General features: G+C 37.8%; 3 protein-coding genes across 4 annotated transcripts; 1 reads left to right on the forward strand and 2 right to left on the reverse strand.

Annotated features, from left to right (window-relative positions):
• The first annotated feature begins 395 nt into the window (after positions 1-395).
• LOC144211327 (myoferlin-like) lies at positions 396-17526 on the forward strand. Its single transcript, XM_077738479.1, has 54 exons — positions 396-570; positions 1032-1087; positions 1632-1723; positions 3140-3248; positions 3318-3411; positions 4378-4535; positions 4604-4732; positions 4801-4863; positions 4946-4996; positions 5085-5115; positions 5312-5427; positions 5509-5635; positions 5700-5803; positions 5886-5954; positions 6036-6079; positions 6678-6760; positions 7373-7497; positions 7558-7671; positions 7762-7939; positions 8014-8138; positions 8230-8339; positions 8440-8632; positions 8715-8870; positions 8934-9065; positions 9175-9338; positions 9779-9893; positions 9965-10067; positions 10512-10654; positions 10726-10896; positions 11055-11148; positions 11230-11307; positions 11389-11570; positions 12236-12394; positions 12477-12578; positions 12649-12810; positions 12898-13063; positions 13207-13280; positions 13387-13443; positions 13787-13798; positions 13874-13972; positions 14059-14187; positions 14266-14421; positions 14496-14587; positions 14654-14824; positions 14911-15059; positions 15367-15506; positions 15576-15664; positions 15740-15835; positions 15900-16041; positions 16124-16223; positions 16299-16492; positions 16583-16692; positions 16782-16929; positions 17025-17526. Exons 1-54 carry the CDS (start codon positions 483-485, stop codon positions 17061-17063), a joined length of 6183 nt encoding a protein of 2060 aa, XP_077594605.1. The 5' UTR covers positions 396-482; the 3' UTR covers positions 17064-17526.
• Positions 17328-20059, reverse strand: aarsd1 (alanyl-tRNA synthetase domain containing 1). Of its 2 annotated transcripts, none has more exons than XM_077738476.1 (12): positions 19897-20059; positions 19568-19696; positions 19261-19420; positions 19132-19189; positions 18896-19052; positions 18555-18671; positions 18361-18491; positions 18199-18265; positions 18042-18133; positions 17910-17964; positions 17750-17844; positions 17328-17672 (listed from the first exon to the last, which is right to left on the reverse strand). In XM_077738476.1, the coding sequence occupies exons 1-12, from the start codon at positions 19933-19935 to the stop codon at positions 17534-17536; spliced, it is 1239 nt and encodes a 412-aa protein (XP_077594602.1). In that variant the 5' UTR covers positions 19936-20059; the 3' UTR covers positions 17328-17533. The 2 variants fall into 2 exon arrangements, with proteins under 2 accessions (XP_077594602.1, XP_077594603.1); XM_077738477.1 differs by having other exon boundaries at positions 17523-17672; positions 17750-17819.
• A 234-nt stretch (positions 20060-20293) lies between these two features.
• On the reverse strand, positions 20294-21554 carry ptges3l (prostaglandin E synthase 3 like). Its single transcript, XM_077738478.1, has 7 exons — positions 21409-21554; positions 21231-21344; positions 21080-21146; positions 20913-21011; positions 20727-20816; positions 20584-20646; positions 20294-20497 (listed from the first exon to the last, which is right to left on the reverse strand). The coding sequence occupies exons 1-7, from the start codon at positions 21441-21443 to the stop codon at positions 20489-20491; spliced, it is 477 nt and encodes a 158-aa protein (XP_077594604.1). The 5' UTR covers positions 21444-21554; the 3' UTR covers positions 20294-20488.
• Between the last annotated feature and the right edge of the window lie 321 nt (positions 21555-21875).

The following is a 21875-nucleotide window of genomic DNA, read 5'->3' on the forward strand; positions in this document are numbered from 1 at the left end:
TTACATGTTTTTTATTTAACAAACAAATTGGAATTTGGTTTATAATCCACAGCATGTATGTGCACAGCCACTAGAGAGAGACAAAATAAAAGTATTTGGCGACTATCAAATGAAAAAAAATAGTGAACTGAAGTTTTTATGTGTTTTGATACAAAAAGTGACTTTTTGAAAACAAACTATTCATTCAAAATGTGCCTATTTTTGGCAGTTGTAATGTAGCTTTTATGTCAGGTCCTCACAGGATGGCAGCAGCTGCCCACAGTCTGTCCTCACTCAGTATAATTACCCGCCCGTGGTCCGCCCTCATTTCTACTTCCAACATTACACTTGGGAGGAAACTTTTGTCTATTTTTCTTTTTTTCATTCTCTCGGTATCCCTTACGCGCTTGTGAGGATGCCACGGTTTACCATTTCCCTTTGGATTTAACTATTTCACTCACCCACAACTGTTTTTCATATTAATTCCACTAAACTTGATCATCATGTTGCGGGTTTTGGTAGAATCAGCTGCTGACCTGCCAAAAAAGACGATTGGAACTCCGGATCCAATCACAACAGTCTTATTTAGAGGTAAGTTTTTCATATTTTTCTTTAAAATAAGTTATTTACAATTAAAATAATTAAAAATAAATGTACAGCATGATTTAAGAGTATTAGTTGTATGGTTTTGGGATGTAGTATACTTTATTTGAGAACTAGACCCAGTAAATTAGGCTTACATGTCCCAATGTTCCCAGTTGGGTGACAGTTGGGAATAAAAGAATGTGTTATTGGACTGAAAAAGCAGTCAAGTTGTAAAATAAACAAGTAGTTGGGTCAAAATGTCTCCAATCACAGCAAATTCTGTTCACTCAGAAGTCACCTATACCCTTGCAGGTGTGGCTGTTAATCTTCCTCTTCCTAATGTTATAATTCCTTATAAGGCAACAACTAAAGCATGCTTTAATATAGACTGAAAAACATATTTCTCAAAACAATACTGCTGCTATATTGTAGTCTTTATTTAATTTTTTTTATGTTTTTGCTTTCAGATGAGAAGAAAAAAACAAATGTTGTTGATAACGAGCTGAATCCAGTATGGAATGAGGTAAATGTCCAAAATTGATGTGCATATGTCAATGTTAGATTGTATTGATCATCCAATCAGATTCCAGTGTCTGCCTTATGTTAAATGTCAATCAAGGCTACCTTTGGATTCAATTGTTTTGGTCAATGCAATATAACATATTTTAAATCCACTTAATCCGACTACCTAATACAATTGTGCTGATAATTATAACCCCTCTATCTTTTTTTAAATGACATTTTAATATTTCTTAACACATTCCTTTTTACTCTACTTTGTACTTTATACTTTTTACTCTAATTCTGAGTGATGAGTATGTTAAAACTTTAGTCCTTTTTTCTGTTTTGTTTCATATGTACTGTTAACAGATGCACTTTTTTATATGTATCGTATCTTATGCTGACTCCGCCCATCTGTCTCATTTATTAAGTCAATGTGGCATGAACTTTTCAATTTTTTTTGTACAGTGCTAACTTTCATTATTTCCATGTCTAGACAGATCCCAAAATCCTTAAGTGTTTTATTTATTTTCAACAGCTGACACATCCTTCTTCTTATCTTACAGCTCCTTGAGTTTAACCTGAAAGGCTCCCCACTGGAACCCAACTCCCACATTGACGTAATAGTAAAAGACTCTGAGACCTTTGGAAAAGATAAGTAAGTACCACCTTTAAGAGCTTTCATCTCTATCTTTGGACCTCCCTTAGCGATACACTTTAGTATAGTCTCTTAAATTCAATGCCCTTAAGGCCCACAAAGCCTTAAAATGACAAGCCTGAAAATATTGTCCGTTTCTACCCCCTCACGTCGAGACTTGCCGAGTCGTGTGGGACGACAAATCCCTATTGGGCAACAATAGACGGCTGTTTATACTCTCCGTCATGAAGAATGAGGCAGAATTCTTGTCCAATCCTGTTCTCGCAACACTGTTTGATCATGTTAGGCACTGCAAAAAGAACTTTTAAAAATGGAGACTCACATATGGCACTAATTGAAAGCAGCCACAAAGAATGTTTCCTCTGGCTTACTAATTACTGCCGTGCAATTCTTGACTTTATGAAAAGTTTTATTTCTTCTAGTTTCTCTATTTAAGACTTACGTTTCGCCCCTTATGACTGTCATAACTGGGGGAGGAGCTTTTCCCAAATGGTGGTCTCCAGCAGTCCACGTTGAGCAAAGTTTTCCACTAGCTGGTCTGACACACTCCCCAAAGATGTATGGTGTCATAGCACAGGGCTTTTCTCCCCCCCCCCTTTTTTGCTTGAGTAGTTTTCCAGACTTTTTTTTGTGGGCCTGTTCTACATTGTTGTAGCAACCCGAGAGGGGGAAGGATGCACCAATCGGTAATAGCCTTTGGACTGATTAGATTTTCCTAATAAGAGGCAACACTGTCGTGATCCCATCATCACATCAGCAGATTCCTTTTCCATTCATACTAATAAAACATAGTTGAGGACTATTTAGTGTCAAAGTGGCGGCCCGAGGGCCAAATCTGGCCCGCTGTATCATTTTGTGTGGCCCAGGAAAGTCAATCATGAGTGCCGACTTTGTGTTTTAGGATCAAATTAAAATGTAGAGTATAGATGTATATTAAATTTCCTGTTTTTTCCCCTTTAAAGAAATACTTGTCATTAATTAATCCATTTTTTCAGTTTTTAGTTCAAAAATCTTTTTGTAAAATCTAAAAATATAACAATAATAATAATAATAATAATAATAATAATAATAATAATAATAATAATAATAATAATAATATATAATATAATAAAAAAATATATAAAAAAACTAAAATAAACATTGTTTTAGATCTATAAAAAACTGAATATTCAGGGCCTTTAATCCATTTATTAAAAAATATATCAAAATATCATATCTAAAATGACCTGAATGTTTTGTTTGTTTACCACAGCAGGCGTTGCTTGTTAGCCTTTGGTGGGGACTTCCATCTTCCCCTTTTGTGCATATCCTGCCTCCTCTCATCACACAATATATGACTATTGGGACTAAATTTACTTTGCACTGGAAATCAGTTCAACCGCGTCATGGGGATCTAAAGATATCCTTTTCTTGCAGATTCATCGGTTCCACAAGAATTCCGCTTAAAGATCTTTCTACCGGTCAACTTCGGTCACTACTGTCCAAAAATGTGCCTCTGGTGGATGAGGATGGCCACAACATTGGTGTAAGTACATTTTGCAATGTTAATGAAACATGTCCAGAACATATAATAATCTTGATTATTCCCTGGCAGGCAACGGTTAATCTCACCATTGGCTATGATCCTCCACTCAAAGCAAACCCGAATACAGATGAATCTCATGGTGGTGATTCCACTGCAGATCCCGGTATGTTTTACAACTTGACGTGATGACGCGTGACCGGACGTTTGGTCACCGGTCAAATGGTAACAGAGAGTTTACTGTTGAAACCAGCTCTCAAAATTATATTCATGAGAGAGTTTAATATCTAAATATCTACTGTTTTCAACAGTACTTGGATATTAAACAGAACTTGGTAATGAAAACAGTACTTGGATATGAAAACAGTACTTGGATATGAAAACAGTACTTGGATATGAAAACAGTACTTGGATATTAGACAGTACTTGGATATTAGACAGTACTTGAATATTAGACAGTACTTGGATATTAGACAGTACTTGGATATTAGACAGTACTTGGATATTAGACAGTACTTGGATATTAGACAGTACTTGGATATTAGACAGTACTTGGATATTAGACAGTAGTTGGATATTAAACAGTACTTGGATATTAAACAGTACTTGGATATTAAATAGTACTTGGATATTAAATAGTACTTGGATATGAAACAGTACTTGGATATTAAACAGCACTTGGATATTAAACAGCACTTGGATATCAAACAGTACTTGGATATTAAACAGTACTTGGATATTAAACAGTACTTGGATATTAAACAGTACTTAGATATTAAACAGTACTTAGATATTAAACAGTACTTAGATATTAAACAGTACTTAGATATTAAACAGTACTTAGATATTAAACAGTACTTAGATATTAAACAGTACTTAGATATTTAACAGTACTTAGATATTTAACAGTACTTAGATATTTAACAGTACTTAGATATTTAACAGTACTTAGATATTTAACAGTACTTAGATATTTAACAGTACTTACATATTAAATAGTTCTTAGATATTACACTCTCTCATGAATATAATTTTGAGAGCTGCTTTCAACAGTAAACTTTCTAAGACTGGCGACCAAATGTCCGACCAACTAATGACAAAACCCAAATAGATAAAACCCATGTCCGTTAAGGTGGAGGAGAGCCAGGTGATGAGATGGAGCCCGACGGGGTCTGGGGCGGTCCCGGGACTAATCCAGCCTCCGCTTCAGCTCCGTCGGCAAGCATTCGAAGACGAATCGTTCGCTCGCACAGTCGACACCGCCTGGTCAATAAAGCTCAAGACTTCCAGGTAAGCAAACTATGGGATGGATTTAGGTTTCTGGCTTCTTTTTTCAAACTTGCTCACACTTATTTCAGATTCGCATCCGTCTGATCGAGGCCCGTCAGTTGCCAGGCAACAACATCAAACCGGTGGTTAAAGTCCAAGTGTGTGGAGAGACTCACCGGACGAGGATTAGGCGGGGAAATAACCCCTTCTTTGACGAGGTGACGAGAACTTCCATCTTTTTCTGACCTTCAACATATGTAACTTTCCTCATTTTGCTTTTTCACAGATGTTTTTCTATAACGTCCACATGCTTCCGTCCGAACTATTTGAACAAAACATCAGTTTTCGGGTAAGTACGTCTAAATGAACCAATCCTCTATACTCCTTATGTGGGAGGTAATTATTTAATGAGTTTTTTATGTATCATGAAGGTTTATGATTCATACTCTCTGAGGGCTGACAGTCTAATGGGAGAATTTAAGGTAGTATTTTTGTATTTATATTAAGTACTATTATTCATTTGTACTCTGAATTGCAGTAATCTGATTATTTTTACGTCTTTTTACCCAGCTTGATGTTGGCTATGTGTATGATGAAGCGGGTAAGCATGCAACAAATCACTATTTTCCATCTACTTGCATGTAATTTTTGTTTTATTTCAAAGTATAAAAATGAATTTAATCCATGCTGTATTCTTTACAAAATAATACTTTCAGGGCTGTCAATCAGAAATTCATCCTCTTCTTAAGAGTTGGGCTTTTTAACTGTTATTTAGGTTCTTTTTAATTATCTTTTAGGACACTGTGTCATGAGGAAATGGCTGCTCCTGAATGACCCTGATGATTGCAGTTCAGGAGCAAAAGGTTATCTAAAAGTCAGTCTTTTTGTGATGGGAATCGGCGATGAGCAGCCGGTAAGAAACGGATCCTCCTCACCATTTCTGGTACTCTTCTTCTTTGTGTAATCCAACTACTTCTTCCCCATCTTCACACAGTCCGAGAAAAGAGACTCTAATGATGACCAAGATGACATCGAAAGCAACTTACTGCTTCCAGCCGGCGTCACGTTGCGAAGGGCAACGTTGTCATTGAAAATATTCCGGGCAGAAGACATCCCGCAAAGTAAGACCCCACTTTTAAATTATCCAATTTAATCCATAAAATTCACATTAATTCTCTTTTTCAGTGGACGATGCATTCATCCAATCACTTAAGGGCGCTTTTGGTGGAAATAAAAACAAGAAAAACCTAGTGGATCCTTTCATAGAAGCTCGTTTTGCTGGCAAAAAGGTTTTTAGTCATTCCTCTCAAAAGTATAGTGCTAAAAACTATAAAATGTACTGATATTTATCAATACTCTTGTCCATTTCAGCTCTGCACTGAGATCATTGAAAAAAACGCCAACCCAGAATGGAACCAAGTGTTAAATCTCCAAGTTAAGGTAAATCATTAAATTTTTAGCAGAGTTTATTGTACATAACAAAAGGCTACAAATGTTTAAGTTCTCTTTTTTTTCCTGCAGTTTCCTTCCATGTGTGAGCGTGTCAAACTTACAGTCTTTGATTGGTAAGTTAAAAATAATCTTACGCTGCACACTCTTTTCAGCATTAAATTTTTTTTATATGTGCTCATCACTATGAGTCAAACTGGGTTGACCCCTCCCTTCCATTCCATTACAATAATAAACTCCAGTTGGCACGGTCTTCCTGCTCATTTTCATCACAATGAATCTGATAAAGCCAGTCCAGGAAAGCAGGAGGGAAATAAGTACAAGAGGAAGTCTTTAAAAATAAAACCCGTTGACTGATTATGCTGTTGAAAGCTGCCCAGAACACTTTGCTGTTGCCCAGATTGTGACCTTATCAAGTCATTTCTATAGAAACCAAATTGACTATGCCAGAGATAAAAATGTGGAGTTTTGACTTGCAACCGATGTTCCCTCTAAAAAAAAAAAATTGGATTTTATTTACTACGCGCCATATGATTGCTGCTGCGCAAAGAAGACGAGAGTAGTGCACAATTGTGTGCAGATTAGAGGGAACATTGTATCTGGAACAGTTCAATAATAGAAAGCACAAAGCCAGAATACTTAGCAGTTTATTTTGCCACATGAATGTGTGCACTGAGCTGTGTGTTAATCAATGTGAGTTATGTGTGAGTACAGGGATCGCGTGACTGGGAATGATGCTGTTGGTACCACATACCTCAACCTGGCTAAAATTGCCTCCTCTGGGGGAGAAATTGAAGGTAGGTTTAATTAATCATTCATTTGACAGCAAAAGTTGGAAACTTTGATTTCACATGTTAAAGCCAAAAACAGGTTGAAAGCATTGTGTTACTTCTAAATGATGCCTTTATTTTTCTCAATAGAGGAACATGCAGGAAATGTGGAACTGTCATCATTTGAAGGTTCACTTGTGTACTCATTTGCTGCTTTGCATGTGTGCTAATCTGCATCCAAAAATTGTTAAATTTAGTGATCTTCCTCTTTATTGTGTATAAATATAATAACATAAAATTCAACTACATTGTAAAAAGTAGATTTGCTAATCATATGACACTCCATAGGGATATATATATATATGATTAAAAGGGTGAATATCCCATGCAATAAAAGGGGGATCACTACAAATCTTATTTTTTATGTTGAATTCTGAGCCATTTTTTTCGTATTTATTCATTTATTTGTTTTTTGACGTCCCCTAATTGCATGATTTCTTTCCTGGAATCATGTTCTAGTCTTGCTTTTGTGTCCTCAATCGCTACTACCTGATAAGGAGCTTCCCGCATACTAACATAGAAGCTTTTATCTCTTAAAAAATTAATATAATTTTAAGTTTTGTTCCCATCTACTTGAAGCTGCAACAGGAGAATCCGAAGTTGGTTTCCTGCCCGTTTTTGGTCCTTGCTACATCAACCTCTACGGTAGCCCCAGAGAGTTCACCGGACTGCCCGATCCGTACGAAGATCTGAATTTGGGAAAGGTAAGAGTTTAAAAATACTCCCTTTTGAGCATAATAATCTGACTTGGTTTTCCTAATAAGGGTGAAGGAGTAGCCTACAGAGGGAGAATTCTGGTCGAGATTTCCACCAAGTTGGAGGGAAAAGTAGACAAAGCTGTAGACAACATCCACACGGATGACGTCTTGGTTGTGCAGGTATAAAGTGATTAAAAATAATACACTGCTTTATCTGAAATCCTCAAAGTCTGAGTAACTTTTTCTCTTTTGGATGTTCTTTTACTTTAGAAGTACCAGAGGAGAAGGAAGTATTGTCTCTGTGCAGTCTTCCACAGTGCCTCCATGATCCAAGAACCAGGAGAACCAATCCAGTTCGAGGTCAGCATTGGTAACTATGGTAACAAACTTGACACCACCTGCAAACCATTGGCCTCCACTACACAGTATAGCTGTGCCGTCTTTGATGGTAATTGATCTCATCTGAATGGTTATTGACAAAATTACTGGAGTATATGTATGAACTGTATATTATACTTCAAGGTAATCACTATTATTACCTACCATGGGCGGCGACCAAGCCTGTGGTTGTGGTCACATCATTCTGGGAGGACATAAGCCACCGTATGGACACGGTTAATATCCTCATGTACATCCTTCATCGATTGGTAATACTCTCTTCTATTGTGGAAGAAAAAAAATCATGTTTCATTGCTAGTAAGACACAAAAACTGATTTAATTTTTTTGGAAAATTCTAGAAATCTAACCTGGAACTCTTTAAAACGGCTGTCTCAGCTAAATCACCTGATAAGGAACTATCTGCCATCTGGGTAAAGTTGCTAAGTCAACTCATTGAAGACCTAGAAAAGTAAGTGGTAGAAGAATCCATGCCATAGTAGACTAAATGAATATCTGCCCAGCGTACATTTTGTAGTAAATATTTAGTCCCTGATTGTTTCTTTCTTCAGTTTCCAAACACCCGAGCTGGAAGGCCGTTCCAATTTGACATCCCTGGACATACAGCTCAAGAATCTCCGAGACAGTGGCTTGAAGAACATATTCCAGGCTGCTAGACGCATGAGACAGGACGCCCAAGACATCCCCGAGACCATGGCCGACATTGAGTCGTGGGCAGACAAACTGGCTATGCTTGCCGAAGAGGTAAACTGTCTAATTCCCAAAATTAATGCCTTTTAATGGACTGTTCTTGTTCTTTACCATACAATGCTTCATGTACTTCCAGCCACAGAACAGCATGCCCGACGTCATCATCTGGATGCTCCGTGGCGAAAGAAGGGTGGCGTACAGTCGCATACCGGCTCACCAAATTCTCTATTCCACCTTTAGTGAGCAGGCTTGTGGGAAACACTGTGGCAAGACACGCACTCTCTTTTTAAAGGTATGGGTAACAGTTTGTTTTTTTTGAAAAGCTTGACCAAATCTAAGTGTCTATTGTGTTCAGTCCCCAATGGATAAGAACAAAGGCTTGAAGGTACCTGTTCAAATCCGAGTCAACATGTGGCTGGGTTTATCGGCGCACGAAAAGAAGTTCAACTCCTTCTCCGAGGGAACCTTCAGTGTGTTTGCAGAGCTGGTGAGTTGACTCGGATAAATGTCAAAGCTTGGTACACAGATATGGAAAGGTCATTGTTGGTTTTCAATTGTTTTCATTGTTAAACTCAAGCGTGCTTTTGCTTTTGCAGTATGAGAACCAAGCCAGTATGTTTGGAAAGTGGGGAACCACAGGATTGGTGGGGCGCCATAAATTCTCGGACGTAACAGGCAACCTCAAACTGAAAAAGGAGTACTTTATGCCCCCCAGAGGATGGGAGTGGGAATCAGACTGGTTTATTGACCCGGAGAAAGCGTGAGTCAAAATCTAGGCTACTCGTCTAAATTCTTTCAGCATTATAGGCCTTTCCTGAGAATTTTTCAGTGTTTATTATGGAGGCTTATCTACATAGTTCATTTTCGGTCAGGAAATGAGTCAGTTCCTCACATTCCTCGCATCTGATGGTGATTTATTGAGAAAATACCAGAGGTCTCAAAGGGGTAGTGGCACTTTTCAAAACTCTAGGGCTTAGTTTTACAACCATTTCAAGCCTCACAGTTTTGCACTGAAAAAATACTTCACAAGCTGATGGAGTACTTCATCCTTTACATTCTATATTCTATCATTGTACTTAACATTTTTAAATCAGTGTCTGCATCCAAATCTCCTTCACCACATGAAAAATGTTGCTCCTTGAGCTTTAACATTTATGTTATATCCTACTTTTATGAACCTTATTGTACGTTTTTGGTTAGTCTCTTAACAGAAGCGGATGCAGGACACACTGAATTCATGGATGAGGTTTTCCAAAATGAGACACGCTTCCCTGGTGGAGATTGGAAAGCTGCATCTGAGTCCTTCACAGATGTGGTGAGAAAATCATTTATACATGCATTATGTACTGGAAGGTTTAAATTTTTTGTCCTATATTCCATGCACAGAATGGCGAGAAGAACCGAAATCCAACAGAGTTTGATTGTCCTCCTGGTTGGGTCTGGGAGGATGAGTGGACGGTAGATGACAACAGAGCTGTGGATGATCAAGGTAAACTGCCATTAATTAGTAGGTTGTAAAAGTAGTAATAATAATAATAATAATCGGACATAGGCTTTATCATCATCATTGACTCGAAAAAAGCCTATAATTTTGCGTATGACGAAATTGGTAGTAAGTAGTAGTACTCATAAGGTGGGTTTCCTGGCAAAAGACCCAAATAAGTAATAATTTCAGACTTTTTATGTTACTTCACCCAGAAATTATTACACAGAAGGGACCGTGTGTCGTGATACCGAAAGTTTAGAGTCCTGATAAATGTAGGAAAATTTGTATGTGTGTATATTTCCCTTCAATTAAGATTTATTTAAGCTCATTTTTTAAAAAAAATGTTATTACCTTTTTCAGAACCAGTATTAATGCTCAATAGTTTTTAGGTCAGGGTAAAAAGCCTTGGTCCTGATGGTATAATCATGGGAAATATGTTTTCCACAGGATGGGAATATGGATTGACTATTCCCCCAGAGGACAAACCTCGGTCTTGGGTGCCAGCAGAGAAGGTGTACCACGTCCATCGTAGAAGACGTTTGGTTCGACCTCGCAAAAGAGCCGCACTCCCCGTTAGCGCTGCTGTGGAGGTATGGTAGCTTAGCGACGATATCCTGATTTATTTATTTGAGGTCTTAAATTTTTTAAATTTTGTACACAGAAGCGCGACCAAGGAGATCCAGAGGGTTGGGAATTCTCATCCCTAATTGGGTGGAAGTTCCACAGGAAGGAACGTTCGTCGGATACCTTTCGTCGGAGGAGGTGGAGGAGAAAAATGGCGCCAGAAGATCGTTTGGGAGCATCGGCCATCTTCAAACTGGAGGGCACACTTGTAAAAATCAGTTTTATTGTGAATTTGAACTTTTAATATGAAGGAGGATGGGATTTTTAAATCCTGAAGCAGTTCCTCTGTTAAATATTGACTTTTGCTTTTAGTTTTAACAGTGCCACTTCCCTCTTTAAGCACCATGTTGGTTTACTTAACAACAGGGTGTTGATACGGAGGAGAAAGAGAAAAGCTCCAAGGATGACGTCACCAAGATGTTTGGTGCTAACACACCCACTGTGTCCTGCTCTTTTGACAGTGAGTAATGACTAAAATGAATGTTGATATAAATAGAGACCATTTCTTCTCTCATCATGGTGTTCTTTCCGCCCCATTCAGGGTCATGTATGTATCACCTGCGTGTTTATGTCTACCAAGCACGAAATATGTCGTCTATGGACAAAGACAGTTTTTCGGGTATGTTAATTGTACAGGATATTTTTGATTATTTTGGCCAAAATAAAAATAATTGTTTTGTTTTGTGTGTTTGGTGAACAGATCCCTACGCCCACGTCTCCTTCTTACACCTAAGCAAGACTACAGAGAAACTGCGTGCGACGTTAAACCCAACCTGGGACCAAACCCTGATTTTTCCCCATGTGGAAATTCACGGGGACCCACAAGCTCTCGCGCAAAATCCCCCGGATGTCGTCGTCGAGTTCTATGACCACGACCAAGTGGTAGGTAATACTGGAAAGTAGTAGAAATGAGTGACTGGACTTTTGGTTGCCGGTCAAATGGTGACAGAGAGTTTACTGTTTAAACCAGCTCTTATATTCATGAGAGCGAGTTTAATATCTAAATATGTACTGTTTTCAACAGTACTTGGATATTAAACGGTACTTGGATATTAAACAGTACTTGGTTATTAAACAGTACTTGGATATTAAACAGTACTTGGATATTAAACAGTACTTGGTTATTAAACAGTACTTGGTTATTAAACAGTACTTGGCTATTAAACAGTACTTGGCTATTAAACAGTACTTGGCTATTAAACAGTACTTGGCTATTAAACAGTACTTGGCTATTAAACAGTACTTGGATATTAAACAGTACTTGGATATTAAGCTGTACTTGGATATTAAGCAGTACTTGGATATTAAACACTACTTGGATATTATACTCTACTTGGATATTATACTCTACTTAGATATAAAACAGTACTTAAATATTACACTCTCTCAAGAATATGATTTTGAGAGCTGGTTTCAACAGTAAACTCTCTGTCACCATTTGACTGGCGACCAAACGTCCGGCACCCAAACGTCCGGCGACCAAACATCCGAGCACCGGAGAAATGTAGTAAATCCATTTTTATGAGGAAACAACTTTTACTGTCCAGGGCAAAGACGAGCTGCTCGGTCGCTGTATTTGCATTCCACTGGTGAAGATGAACGCCAGCATGGACCAGACACCCAAACTGCTTTGGCATCCCATCATGCAACGGGGTCGTGTAGAAGGGGAGGCACTGGTTGCTGCTGAACTCATCCTCAAAGATAAGGTCTGCTAAATAAGAGTATCCAGGCAATGTTTTAAGCCCATATTATAAAAACCCATATTATAATCCTGCTTTATTTCTACAGTCGGGAGACTCGGATCTTCCTCTGGCCCCCCCAAAGAGGGCAGAGAACCTCTTCATGGTTCCACAAGGCATCCGACCTGTTGTACAGCTCACCGCGGTGGAGGTAACATCTCACCTGCCTGGTTGTCGGCAACCATTTTTGATCTGCTCTTTTAAATTATTGCCTTTTTTAGATTCTAGTTTGGGGTCTGAGGAACATGAAGCCCTATCAACTGGCAACTGTGTCCTCGCCCAGCCTGGTGGTGGAGTGTGGCGGACAGAGGGTGGAGTCTGCCGTCATCAGGAACATGAAAAAGAGCCCCAACTTCCCTAGCTCGGTCCTCTTCATCAAAGTGGTAAAGTAGACATTGTTTTGAAATGGAACATTAGTTAACATAGTCACAAAACAGCCAACTTTTTATCTCTCCCTGTCAACACTTTAGCCTCTACCAAAGGATGAGATGTACGCACCCCCAATTGTCCTGAAGGTGATTGACCACCGTCCATTCGGCAGGAAACCGGTAGTGGGTCAGTGCACCATCACCTCTTTGGAGCGATTCCGCTGCGATCCATACGTCATCACAGCTGAGGGAGCTATGGCTACCAAAAGTAAGAATCCAAAATCAAATAAACTGACAATTTCTGACCATAACAGAACAAGATACCACTTAAACTCACTAAAACCAATCCCAAATACTTTAAATGGCTGTAAACCCATCCTAAAGCATTATTCCCATATTGTAATTTTGCAGTGGGCCTCATGGCGGCGTCAATTTCCAGACACATCTCCATCAACATGGAAGAATCGACACGATTGGAAACAGAGGTAAATACTAACACTTGATCAAGAATATTTTTTTGTATTTGTACTAACAAGTCATAATTTGGCAATTGGTGTCAAATTTGACAAATGGTGTCACTCTGGCTTTCAGTTCATGTGCAGCATGTCAGCTGCTGTCAACAAAATGACTCCCACTACCTCCTACTTAGTATGTATGGTTGACATTATTGTTGCCGCATTTTCACAAAGCTGGAGACTAACAAGACTATTAATTTATGCCAAGGATGATACATATTTTATTCATTTATTAATGTCATCTAATGAGCACTGAACTAATGACTATTTTTATCTGGATAAGAGTAATTGTGACCATTGGCTTTTAGTTTTTGTCCTTAAAAATTCAGTGCTGTGATACTTAAGTGATGTGGTAGCCTCCTCTAGTGGCAAAATTGGAAAAACTGAAAAAAACAAGTCTTTCTAATCATATTTATGCATCTTTCTCTCTCATTTTTTTTTTTTTTTTTACTTTCCAATGGGTGATGTGTCTGCAGCGTGTAGAAAAGGTGAGTCACTACTTGTTTGATATTTATTTACCTGAGAATGAAATGATAATAATACATTTGGCATCCATTTTCCAGGAAAAACAAATGGTAGATTGGTGGAGTAAATTCTACGTTTCTTTGGGAGAGCATGAAAGATGTGGCCCGTACCTCAAGAAAGGATATGATACACTCAAAGTAAGAAGTAGTATTTGTCATATTATGGTTTTATTTAAGAAGACCTTATTACAAGACTTTATCCTTAAGCTTATTTGTTTTCTCAGGTTTATGACTGTGAACTAGAAGATGTTGTAGAATTCAAAGGGTTGACAGACTTCTGCAGTACTTTTAAACTACAACGAGGCAAAAACGACGATGGTGACAAAGACCCGAGTGTAGTCGGGGAGTTTAAGGTATTTGGACATAAACAAATTCAATATTCTACTCTTTCCTGCTCAGTTGTGCTTAAAATGTGTCCAAAAACATTTCAGGGTTCGTTTAAAGTGTACCCCCTGCCAGATGACCCAGGGGTCAGCGCTCCTCCAAGACAATTCCGAGAACTACCAGATAGCGTACCTCAAGAATGTCTGGTCAGGATTTATGTAGTGCGAGCCATTGACCTGCAACCTAAAGACAATAATGGCAGAGTGAGGACAATAAAATCCTATTTTCCCTCTTTTTGTACCTAAAAAATGCTTAAATACTCTTCCTATTCTTTCAGTGTGATCCCTACATGAAGATATCCCTTGGCAAAAACTCATTGGATGACAGAGACCACTACCTTCCCAATACAACCAATCCTGTGTTTGGAAGGTAGCTGAGTAAACATTCAAAACATAACATGTGCTTTGCACTAGATTGAACTGGTTTTATTTGTAGGATGTTTGAGCTGAGCTGTTTCCTGCCTCAAGACAAGGACTTAAAAATATCTGTGTACGACTATGACCTGCTGAGTCGCGACGAGAAGGTCGGAGAGACCGTGATCGACCTGGAAAACCGATTCTTGTCCCGTTACAACTCCTACTGTGGCCTGCCGCAAACTTACTGCACGTGAGGCAAATGAGCTCAGCTCATACTTTTATGTACTTACGATATTAATATTTTTATATTGACTATTTTGTTGTTTTGACTGCTAGTTCTGGAATTAACCAATGGCGAGACCAACTCAAACCCTCCGAACTCTTGGACAACCTGGCCCGTCTTAAAGGCTATTCAAAACCCAGGACTGAAGACAATGGCAATTCGCTTACCTTTAATGGAAAACAATATACTTTGGCTCAGTTTGGTTAGTAGAATGCTTTTTTAGTATATCCAGATTTAAAGTAGGGATGTCATTAATTGTAAATCAGGTCATTTTGGCATTTAAACAACAAAAAATACGATTTTGGTATTGAATTTTACGGTTTTAACTCATTAACTGACATTGATGTTTAGTAAAGTCCAACCCATTTTAACTGGTGACATTAGTATAATGCAAAAATGTATCAGGCACATGACAAAATATGTGATTGGGCATCCCTAGCGAATATAGTTAAAAAAAAAAGGAAAACTGCATATATCTAATGACATGACTTGTTTCGTCTTTTTTTTAGAGGCCAAACAGCAGATTCATGAACATCTAGGCCCAACCAGCGAACGATTATGTCTGCACATCCTGCGAACACAGGAATTAGTTCCCGAGCATGTGGAGACCAGGACGCTATACAGCAGCTTTCAGCCCAATCTATCCCAGGTCGATCCCGACTCTCCTACTCACGTCCTATCTATCTTTCATTAAGCATTTCTTACGGTGTTACTACAGGGAAGACTTCAGATGTGGGTGGACGTTTTCCCCAAAAGTATGGGCGCTCCCGGCCCGCCCTTTGACATCACGCCACGAAAGGCAAAGAAGTGAGTTAGAACTAAATCAACCTTATTTGACAAAAGTCAAAGGTATCATTAGCGCTAATCATCTTTTTTTTAAAGGCATTTTTTGCGAGTCGTCATTTGGAACACGACAGATGTGACTTTAGACGAGAGGAGTGTCACCGGAGAGAACATGAGTGATATTTACGTCAAAGGGTACAGACCTAAAGTCTTTTTAAAAATCCAAATATATTTCTAACATGCTATTAATATGTTGCAGTTGGATGCCAGGAATGGAAGAAGACAAACAGAGGACAGATGTCCACTACAGGTCTCTGGATGGAGACGGTAACTTCAACTGGAGGTACATCTTTGAATTCGACTATCTTCCTGCAGAACAACTCTGCCTCGTTTCCAAGAAGGTAAAACATCCTACTTTTTGCTAAAACTTAAAAAATTGTTACTTATTTGTAAATTTGTATTTATTTATTTAACATTATACAGGAGCACTTTTGGAGTCTGGACAAAACTGAGTTCAGAATCCCCCCCAAACTAACCATCCAGATATGGGATAATGACAAATTCTCATTAGATGACTATCTTGGTAATGAAAAAATGGTTTAAAAATGATTCAACAGTTCACATTGGAGCTCAAATAACGTCATTTTTTTGATACCAGGAACTCTGGAGCTCTATTTGAACAACTTGCTTCCCCCCGCCAAGACCCCAGAGAAGTGTTCACTGTCCATGATGGACGACATGGACACAGATGTGCCACACAAGCCTGAAACTGCCAAGTGTCTTTTTACCCAGAAGTCAGTGAGGGGATGGTGGCCTTGTTCTATTGAGCGGGATGGATGCAAGTCTTTGGGGGTGAGGATTGGTAACAACTTCACAATACTTTAACGTCTTACACCTTTACTTTTAATGTGGTAACTTTAGGCATATATTTCACCTTCTTAGGGTAAAGTAGAAATGACTTTAGAAATTGTCAGTGAATCTGAAGTGGATGCAAAGCCAGCTGGAAAAGGCAGGGATGAACCCAACATGAACCCAAAATTGGATCCTCCCAAGTACGAGTTGATATTTGTATTCTTTAATGCCAATTTAATTCAATGTTGGAGTTGTTTTTGGATAAATGTGCTTCTGTTTCACCTTCCAGGCGCCCAGAAACGTCATTTTTTTGGTTTACCAACCCATGCAAGACGATGAAATTTATTGTATGGAGAAGGTTCCGGTGTCTCTTCATTGCACTCGTCATTCTTACCATTGTTTTTCTCTTCTTGGCTATTTTGTTGTATTCGCTACCAGTAAGTATTATCGGTATTGATAATAATTCCAAGCTTCCGGATCAAGTGATGGTATTTGATACTATTGTAACATGTTTTTCTTTTGTTTTTTACAGAACTACATCTCAATGAAGATTGTGAAGCCCTTAAAATAAAGTATTCAAGGATCAATCCATTTAAGAAGACTAAGGATATGTTAAAGTGAAAAGGTCATAGGAATGTCAACCAATATTTTCCACTTATTTTCTTTTCTTTTGGTTTAGGGATAAAAAGGTTGTGAACGGTAAGGTGGGTTTGCTTTTTTGCACAATTTCAACATTTGGGAGCAACTTAAACAACATTGATGACTGATTTGATTCTACAAATTGCTTGTTTTGGTTCTATTTTTCACATTAAAAGCACAACACTGACAAAAAAAATTGGGATGCAAAAAAAGACAGCAATTTATTCCATTTTTAAATTAGAAACATGATCTCATACATTAAAAATCAACCAAAATTGATGCATTATGTTGATCAAATGACCAGAAAACCAAACATTTTTAACACATCCTTTGAAATGTATTGCTTCTCCCTTTTGTATTATGATTGTTAATAATAAACTAAGAATTAATTAACAGCTGGTGTTATTGTTCCTTGGAGGTTTGAGGATTGCAGTATTGTCGTAATAGAGCTTCCACTTCGCCTCTACGTGCCAGGTTGCTAGCTTTTCCTTGGAAACGGCCATTTTTTCCTGCTCCTTTCCCTTGAAGAAGCTCCAATAACCTGAAAAGATCAAGTCATATCTCAGAAATACTACAAGCAGACAAATGATGAGGTATACATTAAATTCTTTTTCATACCGTGGTCCCATCTCTGTCACTTGCTCACTAGGTCCAGCTAGCAAGAACATACCAGGTCCCTTTTCTTCTCCTACAGTAAGAAAAACTAAAGTTTCCTGAGGAGAAACATTAAAAATATGAAGAACTGAAAAGTAGCTAACATTGGTTTTCACATTCTTACCTTAGTATTTATTTCATTAACAATAATATTCATGAATTCACTGTCTCCATCTTTCCTAGGGATCAGAAAATATTTGTTTGAAATACTTGTGTTGTTTAGTAAAAACTAACCTAAGTGAAAAGTAGCATTTACTTGTGCAAGCTGAAGATATTGCTATGATTTGGATCATTTTTAAAGTTTTCAGCAATGAGCAGGGCCAGATCTCGAAGCAAGCTCAAGTTAGTCTGTGGAGAATAAAAACTGAGAACTGAACCTGCCAAAACTACCAAAAAAACGACTAAAAACTCACTTTCTGCACCAGTTTCATTGACTTCTGCAATCTGTCCACAGCTTCAACATGCCCATCAGGCCCAGTTCTGTTGAAAAATTAAACCAATCTCAACATATATTAACCATATTTAGCACATTTCTTGATATTATGGGAAATACTATTAGTATTGTACCCACTTACTTCAGAAGAGCCACCATAGATCTCTCTGTATTATAGCTCTTCTCTGCATATTTCAGCACTCTATTGCCCACCAGGAATATCAGGTTAGTTTTATTTTTCTTTCCTTTCTCCACCCCCAATACCTTAATAACCTAAAATACAGATCCATGGGAGTAAAGACAACCGATTTTTATTTTTATTATTTTTTTAGTTACCTGTAAGTGACTAAGGTTGGACACATGCGTTCCACAACACAAGTTAGTGTCGACTCCCTCGATGTCAACAATTCGAATTGGCCATGCGTGGTCATTGGGTAACTCACTACTCCTCACCTGCAAAGTACACAAATTCAATTTAGTATTTTCACGACTCTAAGGTGCACTTAAAAGTCTGAAATTTTCTCCAAGATAGACATGGCGCCTTATAATCCAGTGCGCTTTATATATGGAAAAAAAAATAAAATCTGTCATTCATTGACAGTGCGCCTTAAAATGCATTGCGCCGTATAGTCGTGAAAATCCTATTGTTTTTTTTATTTATTTTTACAGGTGTGCACCTTTTCCAGCTCAGGACTATCCCCATAAAGTAGTTTGACATTGACTGGGATGTGAGCTCTAATCTTCTCATTGACAGCGTCCTCAAGTTCCCGTATTTGCTCTGCTTTAACTGTCGGGGTGTCCAGTTCAATGTTACTTCTCTGACGCCCCAACTCCCTGAAAACAAAGACAAGGTGTGTGAATTAAATGCTTTTATTGTCATTATAATAAGAATTAACATTTTTTCTGACTGTACCAAGATGTTGTGACATATCCAAACATGCTTTCGGCCAATGCCGAGATCAAATGTTGTCCTAGATGGGAGAAAACACTCATCAGGGCAAATTGAAAGTGCTACAAAATGCCCCAAAAATCGGAACTCCACCTGAATGTTGCTGCATGTGATCAAACCGCCTCTGCCAGTTCACCTGGACTCGGACTTCCTGACCCACTTCCATGGATGAACCCACAAAGTGTGCGGCATCTTGGCCCTGCCGAGTCACCCTCAGAACTGGGATGTCGGCGATCAGTCCGTGGTCATCTGGCTGGTTGGGTAAGATATCAAAATACAGGTATGTGTTACTAGTTATATTATGGGACACGCCCCCTCCATTTGTTTTGATTGCATAGACGTTGCATGTAAACAAAGGACAAAGCCGGCTTTGATTTTTTTAATGTAGTGTTTGTTGTACCTGGCCACCTCCTTCAGGGAATAAAATGGTGTCTTGCAGTTTGACAGTAAATCCCTTGACACTTTCTTTCTTTCCATTGATTTCCTGTTTGAGCTCGCCAGGGCAACATGATGCTACAATTGTGAGAAACTGTCAGGGGAAAAAAGTAAACAAATATTAACAAAATGTGTAACTGCAAAACAATAAATGTCCCTTCCTCATGCCATTAACATAACACTGTTAATATTACACTGTAATAGAACAATGTACTTAACATTAAAGTGAATAATTTCACTTTAGGCAACTGTTTTATTAATTATGCATATAAATCAAAGGAAATATGTTCTTACCTCTTTCATATAACAATCCCGTTGACATTGGAAAGTCATCTTATTTATGTTGTGTGGGAGAAATGCAGTTTTTGATTATTACACATAAAGACAGCACAGATCTAGAAGCGTGTTTTGCTAGTTGCTAGCTTTTAGCTAAACCAAATGACGTTTTAATCTACGGAAAGTGAGAGGGTCAAATTTAAACGCAATACAGGGTTACCTCGATATACGAGCTCAGTTACAGAAAAAATAAAATTGTATGTCGAGGTACCAGTGTATGTATATTTTTTTGTTAGTATTTGTTTCAGTAACCAATTTCTTATTACAAGGATACCAGAATAACCTTTAAAATCTATATCTATATAAAGAAAATCATAAATAAACAAACAAAAACTACATTATGGACATCAATAGACAAACTGCAGTTTTTTATTCAAATGGATGTAGATACAGTGCACATGTTAAAGAACTATATAAACGGTTAATAAATATCATAGGAAAAGAGTAACAATGGTAAAAATTTTCACAACACTATGACAAACATGAAACATTCTTCTCTTTATCCTGAGCAATCGAGGCAGAATGTTGTGCTTTTACAACCATGGAAGCCTCAGTCAGACTGTAGTTATTGAAAAAAATAACAATATAGTAGTTAACAGATGATTGATGACATTACATAGTACTATAACACTGTATTGGACTTACATCACTTAGATCCCCCATGTCTGGTGTTGCTCCTTTATTAGTTGTTGACATATCTTGAATCATCTATACAGGTATGATAGATGAAGGGAAATGTTTTAAAAAATAATGTGTAAACTGAAATAGAAATAGTGAGTTCATCTTACATCTGCATATTTTTCAAACTCCTCCCTTCCATCCTCTTCTTCATCTTCCCAATCTCTCCAGTTATCAAAATCTACTGCAATCCAACTGGGCTGCAAAAGAAAAAAAAATATGTATTAATGCAATTGTCGAGTAAAAATTTACATGAATTTGATAATTTTTAAAATAATATAGGTGTTTACGTGTACCTTTTCTGGATCCTTCTGAAGTCGAGGCCATGCATAATCTGGTTTTATTTTCCTCAGCAATAGATTAATAGTACGATCGTATACTCTTTCTCTAGAGTCCTATAAGAAAATAAAAAATATATATAAGAATACTTCTACTCAAGAAGGAGTTAGAGCTAATTACTGACATTAATTTGGACTTTTTCATAGAAGTATAATTCATTGTAGATGACATCATCTGTGTCATTCTTGCAGCTGTTGGAAAGACAAAGCAAGTTAGCAATAAAATCTTCTTAAATTCAGTATAAATTGTAAAACAAAAGAAAATCCTGAACTTGCCATAAAATCATTTTGTCTGTCTGAATATCAACTTGGACATCTTTAGGTTTCTGTACCCTGAAGTTGACGGTGACATATTTTTTCCTGTCAAACCAGACGGCATGTGCAGGCTGGCTATTGGAAAATAGGAAAATGTACATGGTCAGATTCAAAAAGAAACAGAAAAGTCATCTCTTACCTCTCCTTTGGTCTAACAATTTTGGGTTTGTTCATTGTAAAAGATCTAAAAATGCTGGCTTTCGCAAAATGGGTCCTCAAATGCAGTAGAAGAAAGGCCTAGAAGTTGCTAACTATTTATAGTAGCTGAGAGAAGCTGCTATCAGCTGTTGGGGGGGGGGGGGGGGGGGGGGGGGGGGTTCCTCACTACCTTTTATGGCCAGACAGTGGATCTGCCCTTAAAACATTTGTTTTCTGGATGACACTTGGTCTATTGTTATTTTTAGTAAGCTCAAATATCATGCAATAACATTTCAACAATGTGTTATGATTCACTGCCATTCTTCCCCAGTCAAAATGTATTGGAGAGCAATGGAAGCCAATGAGTTATTATTATAATGTTTAAAATTTTCATTTTGGATAGTTATAAGTAAAACATTGTTGGAGGCAATGTTAACTTAGTTTTTTTTTATTAGAAAAAATAATTAG

Source organism: Stigmatopora nigra, chromosome 18 (genome assembly GCF_051989575.1).
Source record: "Stigmatopora nigra isolate UIUO_SnigA chromosome 18, RoL_Snig_1.1, whole genome shotgun sequence".
Classification (NCBI taxonomy): domain Eukaryota; kingdom Metazoa; phylum Chordata; class Actinopteri; order Syngnathiformes; family Syngnathidae; genus Stigmatopora; species Stigmatopora nigra.

Excerpts from the sequence above, each read along its gene's own strand:
- ptges3l (XM_077738478.1), bottom strand. The coding sequence starts at position 21,443 with ATGAACAAACCCAAAATTGTTAGACCAAAGGAGAG. Across the intron at positions 21,345-21,408 it reads ATTGTTAGACCAAAGGAGAG|CCAGCCTGCACATGCCGTCT; the intron begins GTAAGAGATGAC and ends ATTTTCCAATAG. Across the intron at positions 20,817-20,912 it reads TTCAGAAGGATCCAGAAAAG|CCCAGTTGGATTGCAGTAGA; the intron begins GTACACGTAAAC and ends TTTCTTTTGCAG.
- LOC144211327 (XM_077738479.1), top strand. The coding sequence starts at position 483 with ATGTTGCGGGTTTTGGTAGAATCAGCTGCTGACCTGCCAAAAAAGACG. Across the intron at positions 5,116-5,311 it reads CTATGTGTATGATGAAGCGG|GACACTGTGTCATGAGGAAA; the intron begins GTAAGCATGCAA and ends ATTATCTTTTAG. Across the intron at positions 13,281-13,386 it reads CGACACGATTGGAAACAGAG|TTCATGTGCAGCATGTCAGC; the intron begins GTAAATACTAAC and ends TCTGGCTTTCAG.
- aarsd1 (XM_077738476.1), bottom strand. The coding sequence starts at position 19,935 with ATGACTTTCCAATGTCAACGGGATTGTTATATGAAAGAG. Across the intron at positions 18,492-18,554 it reads CCAACCTTAGTCACTTACAG|GTTATTAAGGTATTGGGGGT; the intron begins GTAACTAAAAAA and ends TCTGTATTTTAG. Across the intron at positions 18,134-18,198 it reads CAATGAAACTGGTGCAGAAA|ACTAACTTGAGCTTGCTTCG; the intron begins GTGAGTTTTTAG and ends TATTCTCCACAG.